At 37.8% G+C, this 19826-nt stretch overlaps 3 protein-coding genes across 9 annotated transcripts in view; 1 reads left to right on the forward strand and 2 right to left on the reverse strand.

The window, feature by feature from the left end:
• The window catches only part of LOC116298084 (gamma-aminobutyric acid receptor subunit beta-3), a 46290-nt gene that overhangs the window by 25043 nt on the left and 1421 nt on the right, over positions 1 to 19826 (forward strand). For 3 of the 5 annotated variants that reach the window (XM_031706441.2, XM_031706439.2, XM_031706442.2), the window contains exons 9-11: positions 1577 to 1717; positions 2467 to 2834; positions 3133 to 4315. In XM_031706441.2, coding sequence (XP_031562301.1) covers positions 1577 to 1717; positions 2467 to 2834; positions 3133 to 3474 — 851 coding nt within the window. In that variant the 3' untranslated portion in view covers positions 3475 to 4315. Of the gene's footprint in view, positions 1 to 1576; positions 1718 to 2466; positions 2835 to 3132; positions 4316 to 19826 lie in introns of those variants that run through there. The other 2 variants (XM_031706443.2, XR_004197303.1) reach the window with 2 other exon arrangements.
• LOC116298095 (neuropeptide Y receptor type 2) lies at positions 5420 to 18556 on the reverse strand. Of its 2 annotated transcripts, none has more exons than XM_031706464.2 (2): positions 17305 to 18556; positions 5420 to 5684 (listed from the first exon to the last, which is right to left on the reverse strand). In XM_031706464.2, the coding sequence occupies exons 1-2, from the start codon at positions 17990 to 17992 to the stop codon at positions 5554 to 5556; spliced, it is 819 nt and encodes a 272-aa protein (XP_031562324.2). In that variant the 5' UTR covers positions 17993 to 18556; the 3' UTR covers positions 5420 to 5553. The 2 variants fall into 2 exon arrangements, 1 of the variants encoding a protein (XP_031562324.2); XR_016119934.1 differs by lacking the exon at positions 17305 to 18556 and adding an exon at positions 16347 to 16497 and having other exon boundaries at positions 5601 to 5684.
• LOC148910559 (uncharacterized) lies at positions 13087 to 15007 on the reverse strand. 2 transcript variants are annotated; one of them, XM_089030963.1, is made up of 4 exons: positions 14712 to 15007; positions 14318 to 14511; positions 14026 to 14189; positions 13087 to 13834 (listed from the first exon to the last, which is right to left on the reverse strand). In XM_089030963.1, exons 1-4 carry the CDS (start codon positions 14725 to 14727, stop codon positions 13549 to 13551), a joined length of 660 nt encoding a protein of 219 aa, XP_088887089.1. In that variant the 5' UTR covers positions 14728 to 15007; the 3' UTR covers positions 13087 to 13548. The 2 variants fall into 2 exon arrangements, with proteins under 2 accessions (XP_088887089.1, XP_088887088.1); XM_089030962.1 differs by having other exon boundaries at positions 14318 to 15007.

The following is a 19826-nucleotide window of genomic DNA, read 5'->3' on the forward strand; positions in this document are numbered from 1 at the left end:
CTCATGATTGACAAGATTCTTGTACTTTTACGGCATAGGGTATCTTAATACGAATACGTATCGAATACGGCATCTTATAGTTTATTCTTTGCCAAGGGGAAAAACTATAAACAATCCGAATAACACTCATGATTCCAGTGATTCATAGATCTAGTAAGAGTAAACTCATACTCGAATACGGTATCTTATAGTTATAATTACCGGTTTTCGAAGGCAAATGGATACTATTTATGTCGTTCTAATCTCTGTTTTTTAACTGCGAAGTATTACTTTGACAATTCAACTTTAGTTTTCAAGCCGCAAGCCCGGTGTTTTGTTAACGCAAGTCCAAGAAAAGTGGTCTTGTATTAACGTGTCTGTCGCAAAATTGACTCATTCTTTTGTAAATGGAGTCAAAATTTTCAAACTTCCCGCGTGCTTCAGTGATTACGAGCGTATGCAAATGAGGCGCCATGTTTGAAAGGATGTCTTTGTTCTTAACATTCAGCGTTTTAAAGCAGTTAAGCAATCTTCATCTTCATCGGACAAGAGTATTTACTGAACTAAATTAACTTCGTCGTCGATACATGTTACAACGGAGCACCATACTTAAGAAAAAAAGGTAACCCATCGAGTTGATTTTTCAAGGCTTGAATAGATCACTTCCGTCCCTACGTACGTCCTTGTACACACCACAGAATTCCCATTCCCGGTTGATTTCAAACCCAAACTTCTTGCAAATGCACAATAATTTGGTAATATCAACACAAAAATATATAAATAAAAAAGATTCGGAGACTTAAATAAGGTCCTTTTACTGGATGTGACCTTCATGAGACCATGATGGAGCGACTTTTTCAGAACCTTTTCATATTCGAGAAGCCCAAGCAGTGTTATATGTAAAAGAAGTAGCAGCCGACTTATATTTTGCTCAGTACTTTTTTACCAGTTTTCAAGTCTGTTTAATGTTGTTTTGTCCTGCAAGAAGTTTGGCAGTCTCCAAATTTCGGATTTGAATGAAACACATATGCATTCTAGGTAAATTTCATTGAACTCAATACTGTGTTACATCAGCTGAAGCTATCTTTCGTTTTTCGAGTAAAACTAGCCATCAATTTAAAGCCTGAATATGTCTTCCACGGAAAACGTTATCGAAGAATTATTTCAAATGATGTTTATCAAAGAATACACTTGTCAAAGCTTCTAAACTGGGAGAGGACTAAGGTGAAAATAAAGACTCGCAAAGAAAAGGATGTTGGGCATTTTGATTGGATTTTTTTACTGCTCTCATTATGGGAGACATTATCTTTATCTGGAAGAATAAAAATAGTTAAATAATTTTCCCGATTTTATTTTCGCCATTAAATTTTATTTTAATTGCATCTAAAACAATGGGAGCTCCGATGTTAGACCGTGCCTAAATTTATATTATTAGTGACTTGACTAGTTATACTATTTAATAATTAGTACTCAAGCCCAAATAGGCTATAGCCAATAGCCCAGTGATAGTCTAGAAGTCGCTCATCCAGTCAGAACGCAGCATTGATGATAGACCACTCTGAGTTGGATTTGACTCTTATTTTATATTTCTTTTTAGTTTCTTATTCAGAAAAGGATCTCAAATATAGCTGGAGAAATCAGTCTGTTGGCAGTGATATTGGGGTGTACGACAGAGAAATGGCCCAGTTTGATATCATCAGCGCAAAGCGATACCTCAAACACGAAGTGTATCACTCAGGTAAAATTTACTTGTGAAAACAACGTAGTAAGATATTTTAAAGATGTCAGGATAAATATAAATCATGATAATCATGAGTGGTGTGGGCTGCTGATGCTCTTGTAATGCTCAGTCTGACATCACAGCTGTGGTCATGAATTCAAACCTTTTGCCGCCAGTACGCATCGTGTCCTCTATGATTGGCCTATGCTCTACCGGTGTCCAAGTTATTAAAAATATCATGCAAGAAGTAAAATCAAGAAACAATTAATCTAAAAATAACCTTCGGCAGCATGTAATATGGTGCCACTCACTTCACGCACACTATGGCTGCAAAAGCTCTATTACAGTGCGACTACTGAAACTGGGCTACTAAGAAAACGGAACCAGTCGAAATTTAGAATGATGCATTCCAACTTTGGACCGTGGAGCCAATCAGAAACCAACAGAAAACAGTAGCCTTAATTTCAACATATCTTTTTTTATTGACACGAGAAAAAAACGAAGATGGCTATATCTAGTAGTTTACACGTAAAATCAGGGTCAAATTACCATTCCGTACAGCCTAGGTTTCTGATTGTTTCCACTACCCAAAGTGTGTTTTCATTCTACATTTTGATTGGCTAACTGTGTAAATGATCCCGATTACAGAAGATGTACTGTAAAATTTTATATTTTGGTTTCTCATAGCCTACGTTTTGGTCATAATGTCCTTTGCTTTAGTAACATTTACTCTCTTGGAGATGACTTATTCCTTTTTATGTTGTCAGATATGTTTTCTGGTTTGACGGCAACCATCGTCTTCAAGCGTCGTGCGTCTTACTACATATTCCAAATGTATATCCCCTGTGTTTGTATAACTGCCTTGTCATGGGTTAGTTTTTGGATTAACCATGAAGCAATCCCAGCACGAGTGGGCCTCAGCATCACAACTGTTTTGACTATTAGCTACATGCGGGGATCTGTGAATGCGAACATGCCTCGAGTGTCGTACCTCAAGAGCATCGACTATTTTCTGTTGGTTTCATTTGTATTTATATTTTTCACTCTTATTGAATATGTACTGGTTTTGAAGTATTCTCAAAAGGCAAAGGATCTCGTCAAGAAAAACTCATTGTTATCATCAGACGACGAAATGGTGAGTAACAATTATTGCGTACAACTTGCAATTCAAAAACAACAAAAAGGATAATGGCGGCTATCTTGTTGACGCATTGATCGACATGACCTTTAAAAAAGTCGTAAAGTAAACAAAGTACACTTGACGGTTTTACTTTTTTGCTGACCTATGGATGTACTCGGCAGCTCTAGAAGTAAGGTACTAAAAGAGAAAGCCATGCAAAAGGTTCTACTACGATTGCGGGCGCACATCATACGAAGAAACTAAAGCAAGCGCACATTATTCGAGGATTAATTTTTCTGACTTTTTTTTCTAGGAAAAACAACCAATGCTAGTAACTGTTTCGATGGGAAATAAGAGCTATAACTTCAAGAGCTCCATTCAAGACTTGGAGAACGGCAATGGAATCCCTCTCAAAGAAAGATCCAGTAAGCTTCAAGTTTTTAATCGCACCAATCCTCTCTCATTCAGGGGGAAAATTGACAGTTGCCAACCACGGAAAGAAAATGACAGCGATGTTACATCCTTGATCCCAAAACCTCCTAATGGCCCTCACCGTCTCGACCAGTATTCCCGTTTTCTTTTTCCTCTGACGTACACCTTGTTCTTGACAGTTTATTTTGTTTATTATACTAAAGCTTACGATGATAGGAAATAAAATATGCTTTCGTTGGGTTCCATAGATTTAATCAACGTTTCTCTGGATTGCAAGAAACATTATTTATGTTATTTTTAGTACTTTATTTATCCTGATCATTGAATATGATTTGTCCAACGCTTTACTGCGATTTTCGATATTCTGCCAAACTTACTCAGTCGGTACCATTTATGTTCTCGACTGGCGGTAGTAAAAACCAATTTCACAACAAGGTGCGGTTGAAGTCTTTGTGTTCACAGAATATCGAAAACCGCAGTAATAACCTAAGATATGCGAACACAATCAAAAACGTCGATAACTGGCAGCCATGATTAATGAAAAAACCATCAAATTTTAATCCCAGGCTAGTGATTCTAATATTCCTGTCATCCAGCATGGCCGCCGTCATGTGATGGATCAGTCTTAAAATCATCGCCTTTGGTGAGCTAAACGAGTAAATAACATAAAATATCAATTAAGGATTATTCACTGAAAGTAAAATGAATATCGTCTAATAATCACTGGTCGCTCGACTAATCACCTGCGCGAAACTCTATATTCAGGTCTAAAATTATACTAACTAATAAGTATTTAATAACTGAATATTGGGATTATTTTTTGAATTAATCTAAAAGATTACATTAGTCATTAATGAGAGGTTTCGTAGGCCAAATACTATGAAAACTGCTACTTACAATAATGGTATTAATTATATCCTGATAATCAAATACATCTAAGGAAATACATGGAGATAGCTGAAAGTCACATCACTCAATATAGGTTCTCTGGGAAATAGTACTCATACTGATTTGTCATATACATATATCATCACTTTATCTAATAAAGGAAGGATTAGACTCTCTTTTAAAACTATGTAATAAAAATAATTTTATATTTTTTTCTGAGCATATTTGTTACTATCAATATATTAGTATTCGTTTGTTGATTTTTTTATTGATGTTGCTGTTAACGATGTCGATGAAAATGATAATCGACCTCGATTTTTTATCTGATTTAGAGAGGGTGGCACGAGACAGTTGCCAACTTAGCACTGATTAACTTGTGACCATCTACGTTTAATTTCTCTAAATAAGACGGGACCGCAATTTTGCGTAATCATACGGTCACAGTAAAGGTCTAACCATTTTCCAGAGCAAAGGCAGCACCTTCTACTCAGATATTTTAAGGTCTGAATGTTGGTCTGGCCAATGCTGTCAGGGTCTAAAATAATGGTAATAATGATAATCATTATCGTAATGATGATGATTATTAGAAAGATTTTAGGTTTTTTGACCTCGCTTTATATATTGTTTTACTAAACGATTATGATGATGATGATGTTGATGATGATGGTATATAGTCGTTGTTAATCATGTTGATGAATTAATTATGATGTTCGTAATGATGATAATTATTACGAAGATGTTATGTTGTTTTGACGTCGCCTTCTATGTTGTTTTAAACGATTATGATGGTGATGATGGTATATTGTAGTTGTTAATGATATTGATGAAAGTGATGATGACGAAGATGTTATGCTGTTTTGACGTCGCCTTCTATGTTGTTTTAAACAATTATGATGGTGATGATGGTATATTGTAGTTGTTAATGATGTTGATCAAAATGATGATGAATAAGAAGTCATGTTTTTGATGTCGTCTTTTAAATTGTTTCAAACAAATGATGCAGATAAATTACTTCATATCATTCTCTTTTTTCATTGATAATGCACCGTTCTATTCCAAGATCAATATATACTTATTGGTATCAAACATTTAGGCTTGTAAAGAGTTAAGAGTTGTCATACCTGCATTGTGTTATTACTTATGTTTTAAGCAACTATGGCTTTGACTATTTATAATGCTCATATTTTGATCGATTAGTTCCATAATTAGGGCTATCAGCATCAGCAAGGCATAAAATGTTTAAAAATACTCTTTTCCCAATAAACATAACTTTCGTGAATCAACTTTCCCCGATGCACTTGATCATGTCCAGAAACTCGCGCCTGTAATTCAAGTTACAGACCGCGTACACAATGGGATTGCAGGCGCTGTTTGCGTACATTAGCCACTGGAAGAAAAGAGCTAGAATAGTTTGTTACTTGGTTGTCGTGAAGCCAGCCTCGTCCAAATATAGAAATAGCACGTGATAAGGAATCCAACAAACTGCAAATATCACGATGACAATGACGAGCATGTTTATGACTTTTTTGTGGGTCCGTATAGTTGCTATGGAGATAAAAACAATATATTTCACATCCTTGGACTTGTGGTGAGATTGTATCTAAGTATTTGCTGAGCGTATCCTGAAACATTCCCCCATGCAGAGTTCAAAATAAAACCGTTGTAAGTAAGTAAGTATGGTATTTATATGCTGCATATTGACGACTCTTGAAACTCCAGACATTTGGGTTTAGCCTCACTCCTAAGATAGAAGAAAATGCAGAAATCAGAAAACAAAACAAGCGACTCCTGGAATCGAGGCTAAGCCAGCATACACTGAAGTTTGAAGAGACGTCAATTCATGGTCGTATCTGCCTTGTTGCTGTATTTGTTAGCATATCAAACATTGAGTGTCGTCGATTGTCCATGAGTTAGCATCGTCCCCGTTTCCAAAATTTTTCTTTTTTTACTTGTATTTTTTTTTTCTTTTCTTTTCTTTTCTTTCTTCTTCAAAAATGTTAATGTCGAATTCGTTACAAAACGATGACCTCTTTGTTTGCCGCTTTTCTGTATAAGCCAAATATGGAATTGATCATACCATATATGGAGTGAGCTTTCTTTACTCCAACTTCGACACTATCATAGAGAGTAAAGCTTGATATGCGTCAATATTGTACAAACCAGTCTAAAAACTTGCTGAGTTGGGCAAACATAAGAATAGAAGCTATTGTTTGCATTATAACATATGTTGTAAATAACTACCTCGCGTTTAGAACTCACTCGCGCGCACAAAAATCTCTCCTGGTAGAATTTTTTATGAGTGACTATAAACATGAAAATAAACTGTAACATTTGATAACAATTAAGTAATGTTTCAAAGCCGACAATGAGGACTGGACGGGATTTCAAGTCCGCGCAATTTTTAGTTCCATTCCGCAGCAGAGAACTGGAACTAATTGCAAGGACTTGAAATCCCGTCCAGTCCGATTTGGAGGCTTTGAAATGACTTCTCATACTCATTTATAATTCTGGAGGTTATTTGTTTAGGATTGAAAGACTTAAGGGACAGATATGTCCCTGAACTGAATTAATTTTGATCCAGTCCAAGGACTGGAACAAAATTAATTCAGTCCTTACACAGGACTTTACCAGGTTTCAAGTAACATCATTTGACCCAAAAAATAGCCCATTGATTGGCTGGTTCCCTCATGAGTATTAATGAGTATGAGAAGTAATTGTAAAGTCTTTGAAAGTTTAGCCTCACTTGAATATGTTAATACGGTCAATACGTTACTTAGCAATTCAAAGTGGTTGGCGTAAAAAGAATTATAAGTCTATGATGTAATATCAAAAAAATAAAGAAAAAAAGTCTACGCTCAGAAAATATGGTAATGCCGCTTTTACCAGCATACACACTGTAATTCAGCTTAGGAATAAATAAAAATAAAGTATTTTATTCAATTGGTATAGGCCCTTTGCAGCTAGTGGTCACGTGCTTGGATACCGCTTAGCAACACAAAACTGGAGAGCAAGCCTTCCAGTAAACAAAAGTTGTAATAGGTCAAGCACGCGTGGTTTTATACGATAGTTTCATCGTTCAAAACGCTTAATCCTTTTGCCCTATCTACAAACACAGTAAGATAATCTTAAATTCTCTCCTTTGGACTCGATTTTTGGTTCGAAGTAACGATATTCTTCGCGTTATCGCGAAAAAATTGTCACCGCCGGCCCGCTCGACGGCTGAAAAACATGGCGACTTCGCAAGGTATGTACTTCAAAACTCTCCTTTTTTTTGGTTTCTTTTCAATTATTGGACTTCTAAAATCTCTAAAATAACAGTTTAGATTGTGAATGGTGATCGATTGTAATTGGACGGCATTTTAATGGACGATTTGTTTATTTTTTGTGAGAGTGATTCCACGTCTAAAGTCAAGACTAACCCATGTTTACATATATTCGCTGTAGATGTTAGAACTCCCGACGAGCCATCACATACCAAGAAAAATTCTTCGTACTGATATTTTTATATTTATTTTTGTTTTAGATGAAGTAGAAACTCAAGACATCTCTCATTCCCCATCTACCCAGTATCCTACCCTCACAAAAGAGCACTTTAATGGCTTCCAACCACCTTATCCTCTCTTTACAACCATTCTGCCCAATCAAGATCAACTTGGCTGTTGCATTATGTAATCTTATATGTACACATATGACGTATGCATATATCCGGTTATCAAAGTAACCTTTGTTAGTCATTACTGAGTCTTGATTAAAGCTCGTGTACTGCTATACACATGTGTGATTACTCCTGCTAGAAGTAACCAACCAACACGATATTGGAACATGGTGGCAGCCTAAGGAAAAGAACATGGGAAAAGACGATCAACCTTCGACTTCTTCGACATCAAGTCTGCCTGGAATACCGAATATTCATGGCATTCACCCGCCAGCACAATTAGACACAAAGCAAAACATCGCCGAGAACTGGAAGACGTTTAAACAATCATGGGAGAACTACTCAGTGATAATGAACATCGACAAGCAGCCTGAAGCTTACAAAGTCGCTCTGTTCCTCCACTGCATTGGAACAGAAGCAGTGAAGATCTATAATGGCCTACCGTTCGAGACTCCGGAAGAGAAGGGTACGTTAACTAATATTATTGCGAAGTTCAACCAGTTCACGATCGGAGAGATGAACGAAACATACGAACGCTATGTATTTAATAGTCGAAATCAAAAGCCTAATGAATCGATCGACGCGTACGTAACGCATCTACGCACATTAGCTCAGTCATGTAACTTCTGCGAATGCATGAGAGACACGCTGATACGCGACCGCATCGTGTTCGGCGTAAACAACACAGCAACGAGAAAAAAGCTCCTTCAGCAACGAAAGTTAACTTTGAACGCTTGCATAGACATATGTCGCAGCACAGAGTCAACTTCTACACAACTTAAAGCTATGGCAGATAGAAAAGTAGAAGAAGTTCATGTTTTGAGTCACAAATCCAAGCCAAGGCAACGTGCTGTGCGGAAACCAAAGAATGATCGGAATGTCCCTACCCAACATGTACTAACATCAAAATGTAAATTCTGCGCTGGAAATCATCCATTACAGAAGGAGAAGTGTCCGGCCTGGGGACAGAACTGCCGAAAATGCGGAGGTCGAAACCACTACGCAAAATGCTGTAAAAAGACAGAGAAAGTCAACAGCGTAAACAACCATAGCGACTCAGATAGCGAGATCGAGATGATCGGAAATGTGTGTGTAAATATTTGTACAGTGGATGACACAGAATACCCACGAGAGATCCACGCTAAAATGATGGTCAACAAGAAACCGGTAAAGTTTCAGATAGACTGTGGTGCGTCGATTAATATTCTACCCGAAATATTTATTGACGGCCATGAAGTGAAGCCATCTAACAAGACCCTGGTTATGTGGAACAAAACCGAGGTAAAACCGCGTGGAACTGCGAGAGTCGTCATAAAGAATCCAAAGACCGGAAAGAAGTTTTCAGTAGAGTTCATCATAGTGCGAGAAAACCTCACTCCACTGCTAGGCGCTAAAGCAGCACAACAAATGCGCCTGATAACTATCAACAAGGAAAACTTTGAACCGACCACACGTCAGTCAACACCTGGTGAAAGCATCAATCAGCTTCTGACAGTTGAGAGGATTGTGGAAGATTTCCCTAAAGTCTTCAAAACGGAACTTGGAAGTTTTCCCGGCGAAGTACACCTAGAAGTAGACGAAAACTTCACGCCAGTGGTAGCTCCTACAAGAAGAATACCAGTAGCACTCAAAGAGAAGTTCAAAGAGGAACTCGACCGACTCGAGAATCTTGGAGTGATAGCGAAAGTCGACGAGCCAACACCATGGGTCAGCAGCGTTGTCGTGGCTACGAAGAAATCCGGAGCATTGAGAATATGCATCGACCCAAAACCACTGAATGAAGCACTCAAGAGAGAACGATATCAGCTACCTGTGCTTGATGATCTACTACCAGAACTCTCGAAAGCGAAGGTTTTCTCGACTGTAGACTTCCGTTCAGGATACTGGCACTGTATTCTAGACGAACAGTCCAGCCTGCTGACGACGTTCTCTACCCCACACGGAAGATACCGGTGGCGCAGACTTCCCTTTGGCCTTACTGTCTCGTCGGAGATATTCCAGAAGCGAGTTGACCAAGTCCTTGACCGACTAGACGGAATCCTCGACATCACAGACGACGTACTCATATACGGCGTAGGAACAACCGACAAAGAGGCAAACGAGGACCACGACCGTAAACTGTTAAACCTGCTGAACAGATGTAAAAAGTACGGCGTTGCACTCAACCCAGACAAAGTAAAGCTGAGGCGAGATGAAGTGAAGTACATGGGACATGTATTCTCCAACGAAGGGTTAAAGATCGACCCAGACAAAGTAACCGCAGTACAAGAAATGCCGAGACCTACCGACGTCGAGGCTGTACAGCGTCTGAATGGCTTTGTCAACTACCTGGCAAAGTTTCTACCAAAGATTGCCGACTGCATGGAGCCCATCCGTAAGCTAACCCGTAGCGACACGCCGTGGGAGTGGACTCAACAACAGGAGAACGCCTTTCAAGAGGTAAAGCGACTAGTGACTGTTGCACCTGTATTGAGCTACTACAACCCGGAAGATGAGCTTGAGGTGCAATGTGATGCAAGCAACAAAGGCTTAGGAGCAGCTCTACTACAGAAAGGAAAGCCCATAGCGTACGCAAGTCGAGCCCTAACAGAGACGGAACAACGCTATGCTACGATAGAGAAAGAGATGCTCGCAGTCATCTTTGCATTAGAAAAGTTTAACCATTACACCTACGGTCGACACGTCACAGTACGCAGCGACCACAAGCCACTGGAAAGCATCCTTAAAAAGTCCATAACCTGTGCATCACCACGACTACAACGTATGATGATGAGACTGCAGAAGTATGACTTTGAAGTCAACTACAAGCAAGGAAAATACATGTACCTTGCAGACACTCTCTCCCGAGCCTACTTAGCCTCGACAGAACACCCATCTGGTACAGAGTTTGAGGTAGTAAACAACGCGAGTTGGCTACCGATGTCCAGCGAAAGGATTCAGGAAATCCGAACAGCCACAGAGAGAGACGAAACCCTGCAGATCCTAAAACAAGTTGTTTTACAAGGGTGGCCAGAAGAAAGAAAGGACCTCCCTGAACAAGCTAAGCCGTTTTTTAGCACTCGAGATGAACTAACGGTACAAGATGGTCTTATATTCAGAGGACAGAGAGTTGTCATTCCACAAAGCTTACGACAAGATATGAAGCAAAAAATACACTCCTCGCACCTAGGTATTGGATCTTGTCTGCGCAGAGCCCGTGAAGCCTTGTTCTGGCCTGGCATGTCTGCAGAGATAAAGGAACTGATTACCTCATGCGAAATCTGTCGAAACTACGAAACGACACCACAGAAAGAAACACTCATGTCACACGAAGTGACGACGAGACCATGGGAGCAAGTTTGTGCAGACCTATTCACGATAGATGGAAAAGAGTACTTAGTAACCTCAGATTACTATAGTAACTTTTTCGAAATCGATCGGCTTCCAAACAGTCGAGCTTCAACAGTCATTCTAAAGCTAAAAAACCACTTCGCGCGATATGGATGTCCTGAACGGGTGATTAGCGACAACGGACCTCAGTTCTACTCTGAGGAGTTTGCAGACTTTGCAAAACAGTGGGACTTTGTCCACAGGACAAGCAGTCCGGGCAACAGCAAAGCAAACGGAAAAGCAGAATCAGGCGTTAAGACCGCAAAGAAGCTTCTGCGTAAAGCAATCGACGCTAAATCTGATCCCTACCTTGCGTTTCTTGACTACAGAAACACTCCGACCCAAGGGATGGAATCAAGTCCAGCGCAAAGACTCTTAAACAGACGGACGAGGACATTGCTGCCTATGACTAAGCAACTACTCCAACCACGAGTGGTATTTCCAGAAGCCGAAATCAAAGATCTGAAGCGACGCCAACAACAACAGGCCAAATATTATAACCGAAACGCGAAAGATTTGCAACCACTGGAAGAAGGTGATACGGTGAGGATGAAACCTTTCCAACTCGGTAAAAAGACTTGGAAAAAGGCAACAGTAAAGGAACGGCTGGATGAGCGTCCATACACTTTGGAGACACCAGAAGGAGATACCTACCGCAGAAACAGGTGTCACCTGAAGAAGACAGCGGAGAAAGAAACACCGCATCCAGCGATGACAGGGAGGCCAATTGAGATACCATCAACACGCCCTGCAGATATCACACCTGCACCACAGACAGACCCTGTCAACCCACCTACCGCGCCCAATGATGAGCCCATAATACCCTCGCGCCCGCAAAGAGCAAGAAAACCACCCACATATTTAAAGGACTATATCCAATAAACATTAAAATGATTCAATACAGATTATCAATCAATTATGAACTGAACAATGATTACATGTTCATCAGAAAACAGATGATGATTTTTTATATTTTTTGATTATCATATATTATTAGGTACCATTAGACATTTGAAGAAATATTTTAGTTTTGTTTAGTGTCCCTGTAACCTTTCACTTTATATAAAAAAAAGGGGGGATGTTGCATTATGTAATCTTATATGTACACATATGACGTATGCATATATCCGGTTATCAAAGTAACCTTTGTTAGTCATTACTGAGTCTTGATTAAAGCTCGTGTACTGCTATACACATGTGTGATTACTCCTGCTAGAAGTAACCAACCAACACGATATTGGAACATTGGCAATATCCCATTTGTACAGAGCAAGTTTGGAAATGTCCCAAAAGGCTGTGTCCTGTCATATCAACAAAAGATGTCAACTGACTACATCATAAATGATTTTACTTGCACTTCTTTCCCAGAGCTTCCCCTCTCAAGTGCAGAGGACAGATTTAATAACAATGTGTCAATCTGTCTTGACAGTCGTCAACAATCTATATTTGGAACATTGTCTGTGACAACAGAGTCATCACTGAGAGTGCAGCAGCAAACAGTCACTCAAAGTCAGAGTGATGTATGGCACCTGCTCAGAAAAAAAAGGGTAACAGCAAGCAAATTTGGCATTGTCGCTCGCCGGGTGTCACATTTTGACACCCTTGTCAATCAGCTAAACCCCACCAGATTTGTACAAACTGCAGCAATGAGAAGAGGCATTGAACTTGAACCACATGCTGCCATGGTCTATGCTAGCAATGCAAAGGGTGGAAGAGTAAACCTCTTCCCATCTGGGCTGATTGTCCACCCAAAGTGCCCATGGCTAGGTTGTAGCCCAGACAGGAAAGTTTATGACCTTGATGCCGTAAATAATGGTCAGAATCCCTTTGGCTTGTTAGAAATAAAGGTCGTTAAAGAGGGGGAAACATCATTTGACAATGTGAGGTATCTCACCAAGGACCAGAACACTAACCAGTACAAACTGAAAACAACAGACATTTATTATTACCAGATCCAGTGCCAGCTTGGACTCACAGGATTAGAATGGTGTGATTTTTTCAGTTACATTGACGAAAATTTGTTTGTTTGCTCTAGAATTAATTTTGATTCAGTGTTTTTCCAGCAAGCAAAGGACAAAGTTGATAGTTTTTTCTTCAATTACTATTTACATTAATACACTAAGATTTTTGTTGTTGTTCTCAAACCATGGCCAGATTTCTTATGATAACAAATATTATATTATTTTTATTAATGACAAATCAATTCATAATCTTAATTTATTTTTTATTATATTTATATCATATTAGTATTATATTTATTTGTGCTATTTAGATTTTGTGTTTGTTCATTAGTTGTTTTTTTTGAGTTTTCATTTACAAACAAATTGAAATAGTTACAAAAAGCAATCCAAGACACATGATAAACCAACCTGCATTAAAGATTATCTAATCTCTCAAGCCAAATCTCTCAAGCCCAAATTTATTAAGTGCTAATTGTTCTGCAGCTTGCCTCTTAATGTCCTCAATTTCTTTTGCAGCTTCAACTTTAACCCTTTTTATTTCAGTGAGGGCAGCTGCAGTTTCATTTCTACTTTGTTCAAGTTGCTTTTGTGCATCTTGGAACTGTGCTCTGAGTGACTGGACTTGTGCTTGTAGGTCATCCATGCTGAAGGTTGTAGAAGTGCTGGGACTATTATCTTCATTGTCATCACTTTCATCTGTCTGAGTGTCTCTGTAAAAAGGTTTTGAAATTATGATGACACTCAGTTCACACTCAGTTCACACTAAATAAAAAATTATAAAAGACTAAATTATTAAAATTATAAAATTATTTTGGTTTAAACCAAAATAAACATCAAGTACAATTCCATCAGTCAAGTCTAAATGAAATGTATTGAAGTAGAAATATGTGATATTCATTACCTATCTACTTGTCGAATTATCTTTCTTCTTGCTTTGGATTTGGTTGACCAGTCAAAGATTGATGGTACAGCTTCTCTTTTTAGCAACTGACGTCCAGAATCAGTGGGAGGATTGTAATCTTCCTCAGTGAAGTGTTTTGAGCACACTCTGGTACTTTTGTTAACCTATTATAAATCAAATGGCCTTTTAATAACAATGTAACTGTATTCAACTATTTTTATCTTCATTACAGTTTTTTAAAGATCCACAGGCAATTCGTATTGTGCATTGATATTGTTAGATTCCTATATACCTTGAAGTGTGGGCCCACATCTCTTCGTATCTTCACCAGCCATTCCTTTTTCAATTGCTCATCCCTTGCACGGCCTGGTAAGCGGTGAAACTTTAAATCAGGATGATATCGAGAATCTCCGTTACACAAGGGAACACAACAATGGTACGAAGAATTTTTCTTGGTATGTGATGGCTCGTCGGGAGTTCTAACATCTACAGCGAATATATGTAAACATGGGTTAGTCTTGACTTTAGACGTGGAATCACTCTCACAAAAAATAAACAAATCGTCCATTAAAATGCCGTCCAATTACAATCGATCACCATTCACAATCTAAACTGTTATTTTAGAGATTTTAGAAGTCCAATAATTGAAAAGAAACCAAAAAAAAGGAGAGTTTTGAAGTACATACCTTGCGAAGTCGCCATGTTTTTCAGCCGTCGAGCGGGCCGGCGGTGACAATTTTTTCGCGATAACGCGAAGAATATCGTTACTTCGAACCAAAAATCGAGTCCAAAGGAGAGAATTTAAGATTATCTTACTGTGTTTGTAGATAGGGCAAAAGGATTAAGCGTTTTGAACGATGAAACTATCGTATAAAACCACGCGTGCTTGACCTATTACAACTTTTGTTTACTGGAAGGCTTGCTCTCCAGTTTTGTGTTGCTAAGCGGTATCCAAGCACGTGACCACTAGCTGCAAAGGGCCTATTGCTTGACCGGAGCCGGTCTGAATACGTTTGTTGGGATTATAAGATTATCTTTTGATTGATTTTCAACTTTTATCAAAGGTGCACTGATATTGAAGTGAGAAGAAATGGATAATAGCCAAAAGATGTAAACGTGAGGTATCTAGGCTCGTCAAGACAGCATATCAGTCTCGCATTACTGAAAAGTCTAGAACATTGAGATTGTGTAGAAGGAGCCATTAAGTTATTATCATATAATTATAACACGATCATGCAAATGCATTTGTAATAAAGGTATATGTAGACGGTGAGACTGTAACATAGAGAATGATTGAAATGTCCTAGCTCGATGTTTGTATTTATTGTATTGAAGCGGTTGGAAAGAAAATGATTTGCATTCGAACTAGCTGGCTACGAAGAATAAAATCTATTTTACCCTTGCATTTCACACTCGAAGCAAAAACCGAAATCAAACGACAATTCTATCGAATCCGGTTTATCCAAGACCTGGAGCACTGGAGGGGTTACTCACATATCAAATTGAATTTTAATGTTTTGGGTTTTCTGATTTAATTGAATCTCCCGGAAAAGGACCTTTCAGAAAGCTGGCCGCACTAGGCAAAGTTTGGTAGAATTTGGTGTCTTAATTTTAAATATAAATTCAATGTATGTAGATAAGCCTAGAAGCTGGTAAGAATGTTTTAGCCAAACTTGTAATTTTGGAAACGCCGCAGAAAATGTCAAGGAAGAGTCTATTTGAGTACATCAACTTCTATTGTATTCATTACTGGCTAGACATGTCATGATCATATACAGGATCCTATAGCTAGTCAAACTGTTAGCTGAAAACACTGACAAGCGCTCTGAACGTTTAACTAGAAAAACTGAATACAAGCCGGCTGCTATAATTTAAAACTAAGATTGCCAAATTCTGCCAACTATTCAACTGATATTGAGTCTTGACAAAGTCGGTTTAAGAAAATCCCGGATATAGAAATTTCTAGACTGTTTGGTCTCTAGCGTTCGTTCATCAAAAATATATTCCGGCAACGTTTGTTATCCGACATCTACTAAAATACTCCAAAACATCTTGAATTGCCAAAAAATTAATTTCCTTTCAGAATGTATAATGTATATTTTTCGAATATTTCCAAAAGGGGCGTTTGAAATGGCTCAAATATTGCAAACGTCTTTATTACATTGGAATAATATATTTGTTTGAGCGTTTTGCGTGTTATTTGTCTAAAGATTCCGGACGGGGTGGACATTTATAGACTCGACACTATTAATCTATTCAACCTTGATTGAATTTCTACTACAAAATAAATATCAAGAATTCGAATCTGTCATCTCTTTTACCTTCTATCTCAAATGTGTCATTTACACTTCCTCACTGATGAATTATTTATTTCGTTGCTTCCATTTTATCGATAGAATTTCCTTTTACGAGCGGCACAAACACGAAAGCAAGGAGCATATCTTAGCATCTCTTACAAAGTTCGAAGTACCTTCTCCGAGTATTATTGAGTAATACACCTAAAATATAAACCCGCGGGGCAGACATCTCATTCAAATACAACAAAACAATACCTCTTAAGGGCTTTTCAAGAATAGATTCCTTTATAAATTACTTTGATCTCTTTTTGAACTTGCCGCACGATCTTAGTATTATAGACAAAGTGCGATTTATGCCCAATACTATTCAATTATGTATAATGCAACCTTTAACGTGAAATATCATGAATAAAGAACCTTTAAGCATGGTTTCCAGCTACCTTTTTTTCACGCCAATACAAAGGGTGAAAATGGAAGTGTATGCTTTTATGATTTTCAACACCTTAGGCTAATTTGAGGACGTAACTTAAGAATAGACTAGGATTATCTTTGTATTTCGAATGATGCTTTTTTGGTCGGTAAGCTTTATTGATAGACTAAATTGAGGGCATTTGGCTCTGGCAGAGAATTAGCTATGGATAGTCATATCGGCGATCATTCTTGGATCGAATTGAACAATTAAGACTGTGACTCTATAATAGGGTCAACACTTTTATAGACTGTAAAAGTGAGCTTTTTAATATTCATCAAGGTTTTTGATACACATGCGAAGAACAGGTTTTGAAAATAAAGTTAAACAGCATGACCTAAAAATTTTAATCGTTTCCTATAGAGTTATATTGCTAAAAAGAAAAATAATCGCCATCCATATTTCTAATGGAAAATAGAATATATTTTCGCATATTTTTGAAAACAAATTATCGAAGAATATTAAATTAAGAAAAATAAAACTCCTAATCGAGTTGGAATTAAATTTGATTACCTTCTTGGGTTGGCTGGAGCTTTTTAAATTTAATTATGATTCCCAGATACATGGCTGACATGACGCCAATTGGTAGAAGGAACAAAACTAAGAACACAATAAGGGAGTATGTATTCCTTGCCACATGGGATGACCACACTTCCATGCAAAACGCCATTTTCACACCATCAATATCATCGCTCACCACTTCGCTATGCAGGTTTACGGGGATGGACACTAGTGCCGAGAGGACCCAGATAACTGCGATAGCGATCCACGTTTGAGAGACTCTGAGTTTTTTGATGGTGGGATACACGATAACGATGAAACGATCGCAGGCGATGGCCACTAGTGTGCCTATTGAGGCTGACACCGTTATTCCTTGTAGATATGGCATTGTTTTGCAAAGCATTGTACCAAATGGCCAGTATCCCAGACTCGAGTATGCCACAGATATTGGAATGGCAAGAATACAAACTGCTAAATCAGCCAATGCAAGATTTGCAATAAATAGATTAGTGACTGTCCTCATGCGTCTTTTTCGGGTAGTCAGTAAAACAAGCACGTTTCCAAGCGTGCCAATAATACATATCACAGCATACGACATAATCCTCAAGTTTTTCAGAACGCTGGCTTCCTCTTCAAACAGCGAAGACAAATCTGAAAGAACCGTTCCATTTTCCGACCAATTTCTCCCCAAATGCTCCATAAGAAAGTTTACAATACGTTACTTCTCTTAATTTGAATATTCACGGTACAGTTAGAAACGCGACAACGAACTAGTGTTGTCTCTTGTTGCGAGCAACAGAAGATGCAAATTCAACGAATGGTTTGTTTTCGTTTAGAAAATGTTTCTTAATTAAACTTTTTTTTCAAGAGACAGGTCGATATGCACTTCAAATCTCTCTTGTAGTTGAGATTGAAGTCGTTTTCTTCTTCTCCTTCTTCAAAATCCAAAGTCATCAATCAAATGTTCAGCAAATACTTTCTTTTGTCACGTCAATAACACTGTAATTATTCCAGCACAGACAAGAGAAAATAATAAACCTACCATCACGCAGAGCCACAGGATAGTAAGCAAACATATATCCTTAATGAAGGCAAGATTTGACAGTCGAAGTGAAAAAAAACATTTGCAAACAAACACCTGTGTCCTCCTTTATGACCTCCTTAGATAAGCCAAGGTGCCGGACAGATTGAGTTCAGAATCTTTAAGGGAAATTCCAGTCATGTGCAGGTGTAATGTCGCACATTTTTTCCAAATAAGTGCAAGCAATCTAAAAGAGTATTAATAGAATACATTTGTTGAAATTAGAACATTTATTAATAGTGAAGCTAGACGGTATAGTATAGATGCCGAACATAGACCTTATTATTCATAATCGCATATTGTATTTAGTGTGTACATGATTCTCGATGGCAGTAATTTAATGTTCTTGAGATATGTTTATTTGTCGCTATTTTTGATGAGGCAAATGTGAGGATGCACGGCGTGCAAATGTACGTATACATTCTCGCCATATCATTTTCACAGTGCATTTTCATCCCAAAGTTTCATTTAATTCCTTTTTTTCCTCTTATTCCTCTTCTGTTTTGCTTTGTTTTTTGTTTTTCTTTTGTTTATTTGTTTGTTTTTTGTTGTTTTTTTCTCCAATTCTCTCGCTTTCACTTCTCTTTTCTTCTTCTTTTTTTAAACATGTACTGAGTCTTTTTTATTAGAATAGATGTATATTATGAATGTTCTATGCGTGCTTATTCCCAACGATCTTTAAATCCATTTTAGACAGCGAAATTCTAGATGTCTATCGAGAAAAAAAAAACTTTGTTACTTTGTATATTAATGGCAAGCCTCCTGTGGTTTCCTGAGAATTTCAAATCAGATAAATATCCCTTTAATTGTTTTGATTTTATTCTTTTTTAATCACACAAGTTATGATTTTTTTAATACTAACTGAGACATTATCATCGAAATGTCAAATAAGATTTATCTAAACCCAGAATTATCAGACCGCCAAACTCTCGCTTTTCTTCCATATATTTCATTTCTGAAGAGGTTTCCAAAATGAAATCATAGATCCTTCACCCTTTCTTGGTAAAAGTGTACTTTTAGTTGATCTATAATAGAGAAGCTTGTCTTTATTCCGTCTTCTCGCCGATTTGTCAATAGAATGAAACAAATAAAGAAGAAATATATTTGGTGCTGTCATAACAAACCCAGATATGTTTCACAAATTTGATTAAAAGCTTAATTTGGTAATAAAACTAGGTCATTTATTTTTTCATGGAGTAATCTTTCTCTGTACTTCAAGAAGCGGAAATATACGTTAACAAACACCAACTCGCTGATATTGACTCTTAATGGAGGCTTGGTGAGATCATCAAAGTCAAGACTGAAACAAGCATTTTATCGATAATGAAGTCTTTCCTCTCTAATAATTTAATAATTTTCGCTCGTTTAAGAGTAATTTATCCTCGGAATCGTAACGGTTTTCACATAACTTGCTAAATTTATCATATTGATTACAAATCCTAAGTGGAATTTG

This window comes from Actinia tenebrosa, unplaced genomic scaffold (genome assembly GCF_029948245.1).
Source record: "Actinia tenebrosa isolate PJP-AT-01 unplaced genomic scaffold, QUT_ActTen_1.0 PGA_scaffold16__25_contigs__length_10494907, whole genome shotgun sequence".
NCBI lineage: Eukaryota > Metazoa > Cnidaria > Anthozoa > Actiniaria > Actiniidae > Actinia > Actinia tenebrosa.

Bases quoted from the DNA above. Each gene is read 5' to 3' on its own strand.
- LOC148910559 (XM_089030962.1), bottom strand. From the start codon at position 14,593: ATGGACGATTTGTTTATTTTTTGTGAGAGTGATTCCACGTCTAAAGTC. The intron at 14,190-14,317 runs GTATATAGGAAT...GATTTATAATAG, and splicing joins ATGTGGGCCCACACTTCAAG to GTTAACAAAAGTACCAGAGT. The intron at 13,835-14,025 runs GTAATGAATATC...ACCTTTTTACAG, and splicing joins ATAATTCGACAAGTAGATAG to AGACACTCAGACAGATGAAA.
- LOC116298095 (XM_031706464.2), bottom strand. From the start codon at position 17,992: ATGGAGCATTTGGGGAGAAATTGGTCGGAAAATGGAACGGTTCTTTCA. The intron at 5,685-17,304 runs GTAATCAAATTT...TTATCTCCATAG, and splicing joins GCTCCAGCCAACCCAAGAAG to CAACTATACGGACCCACAAA.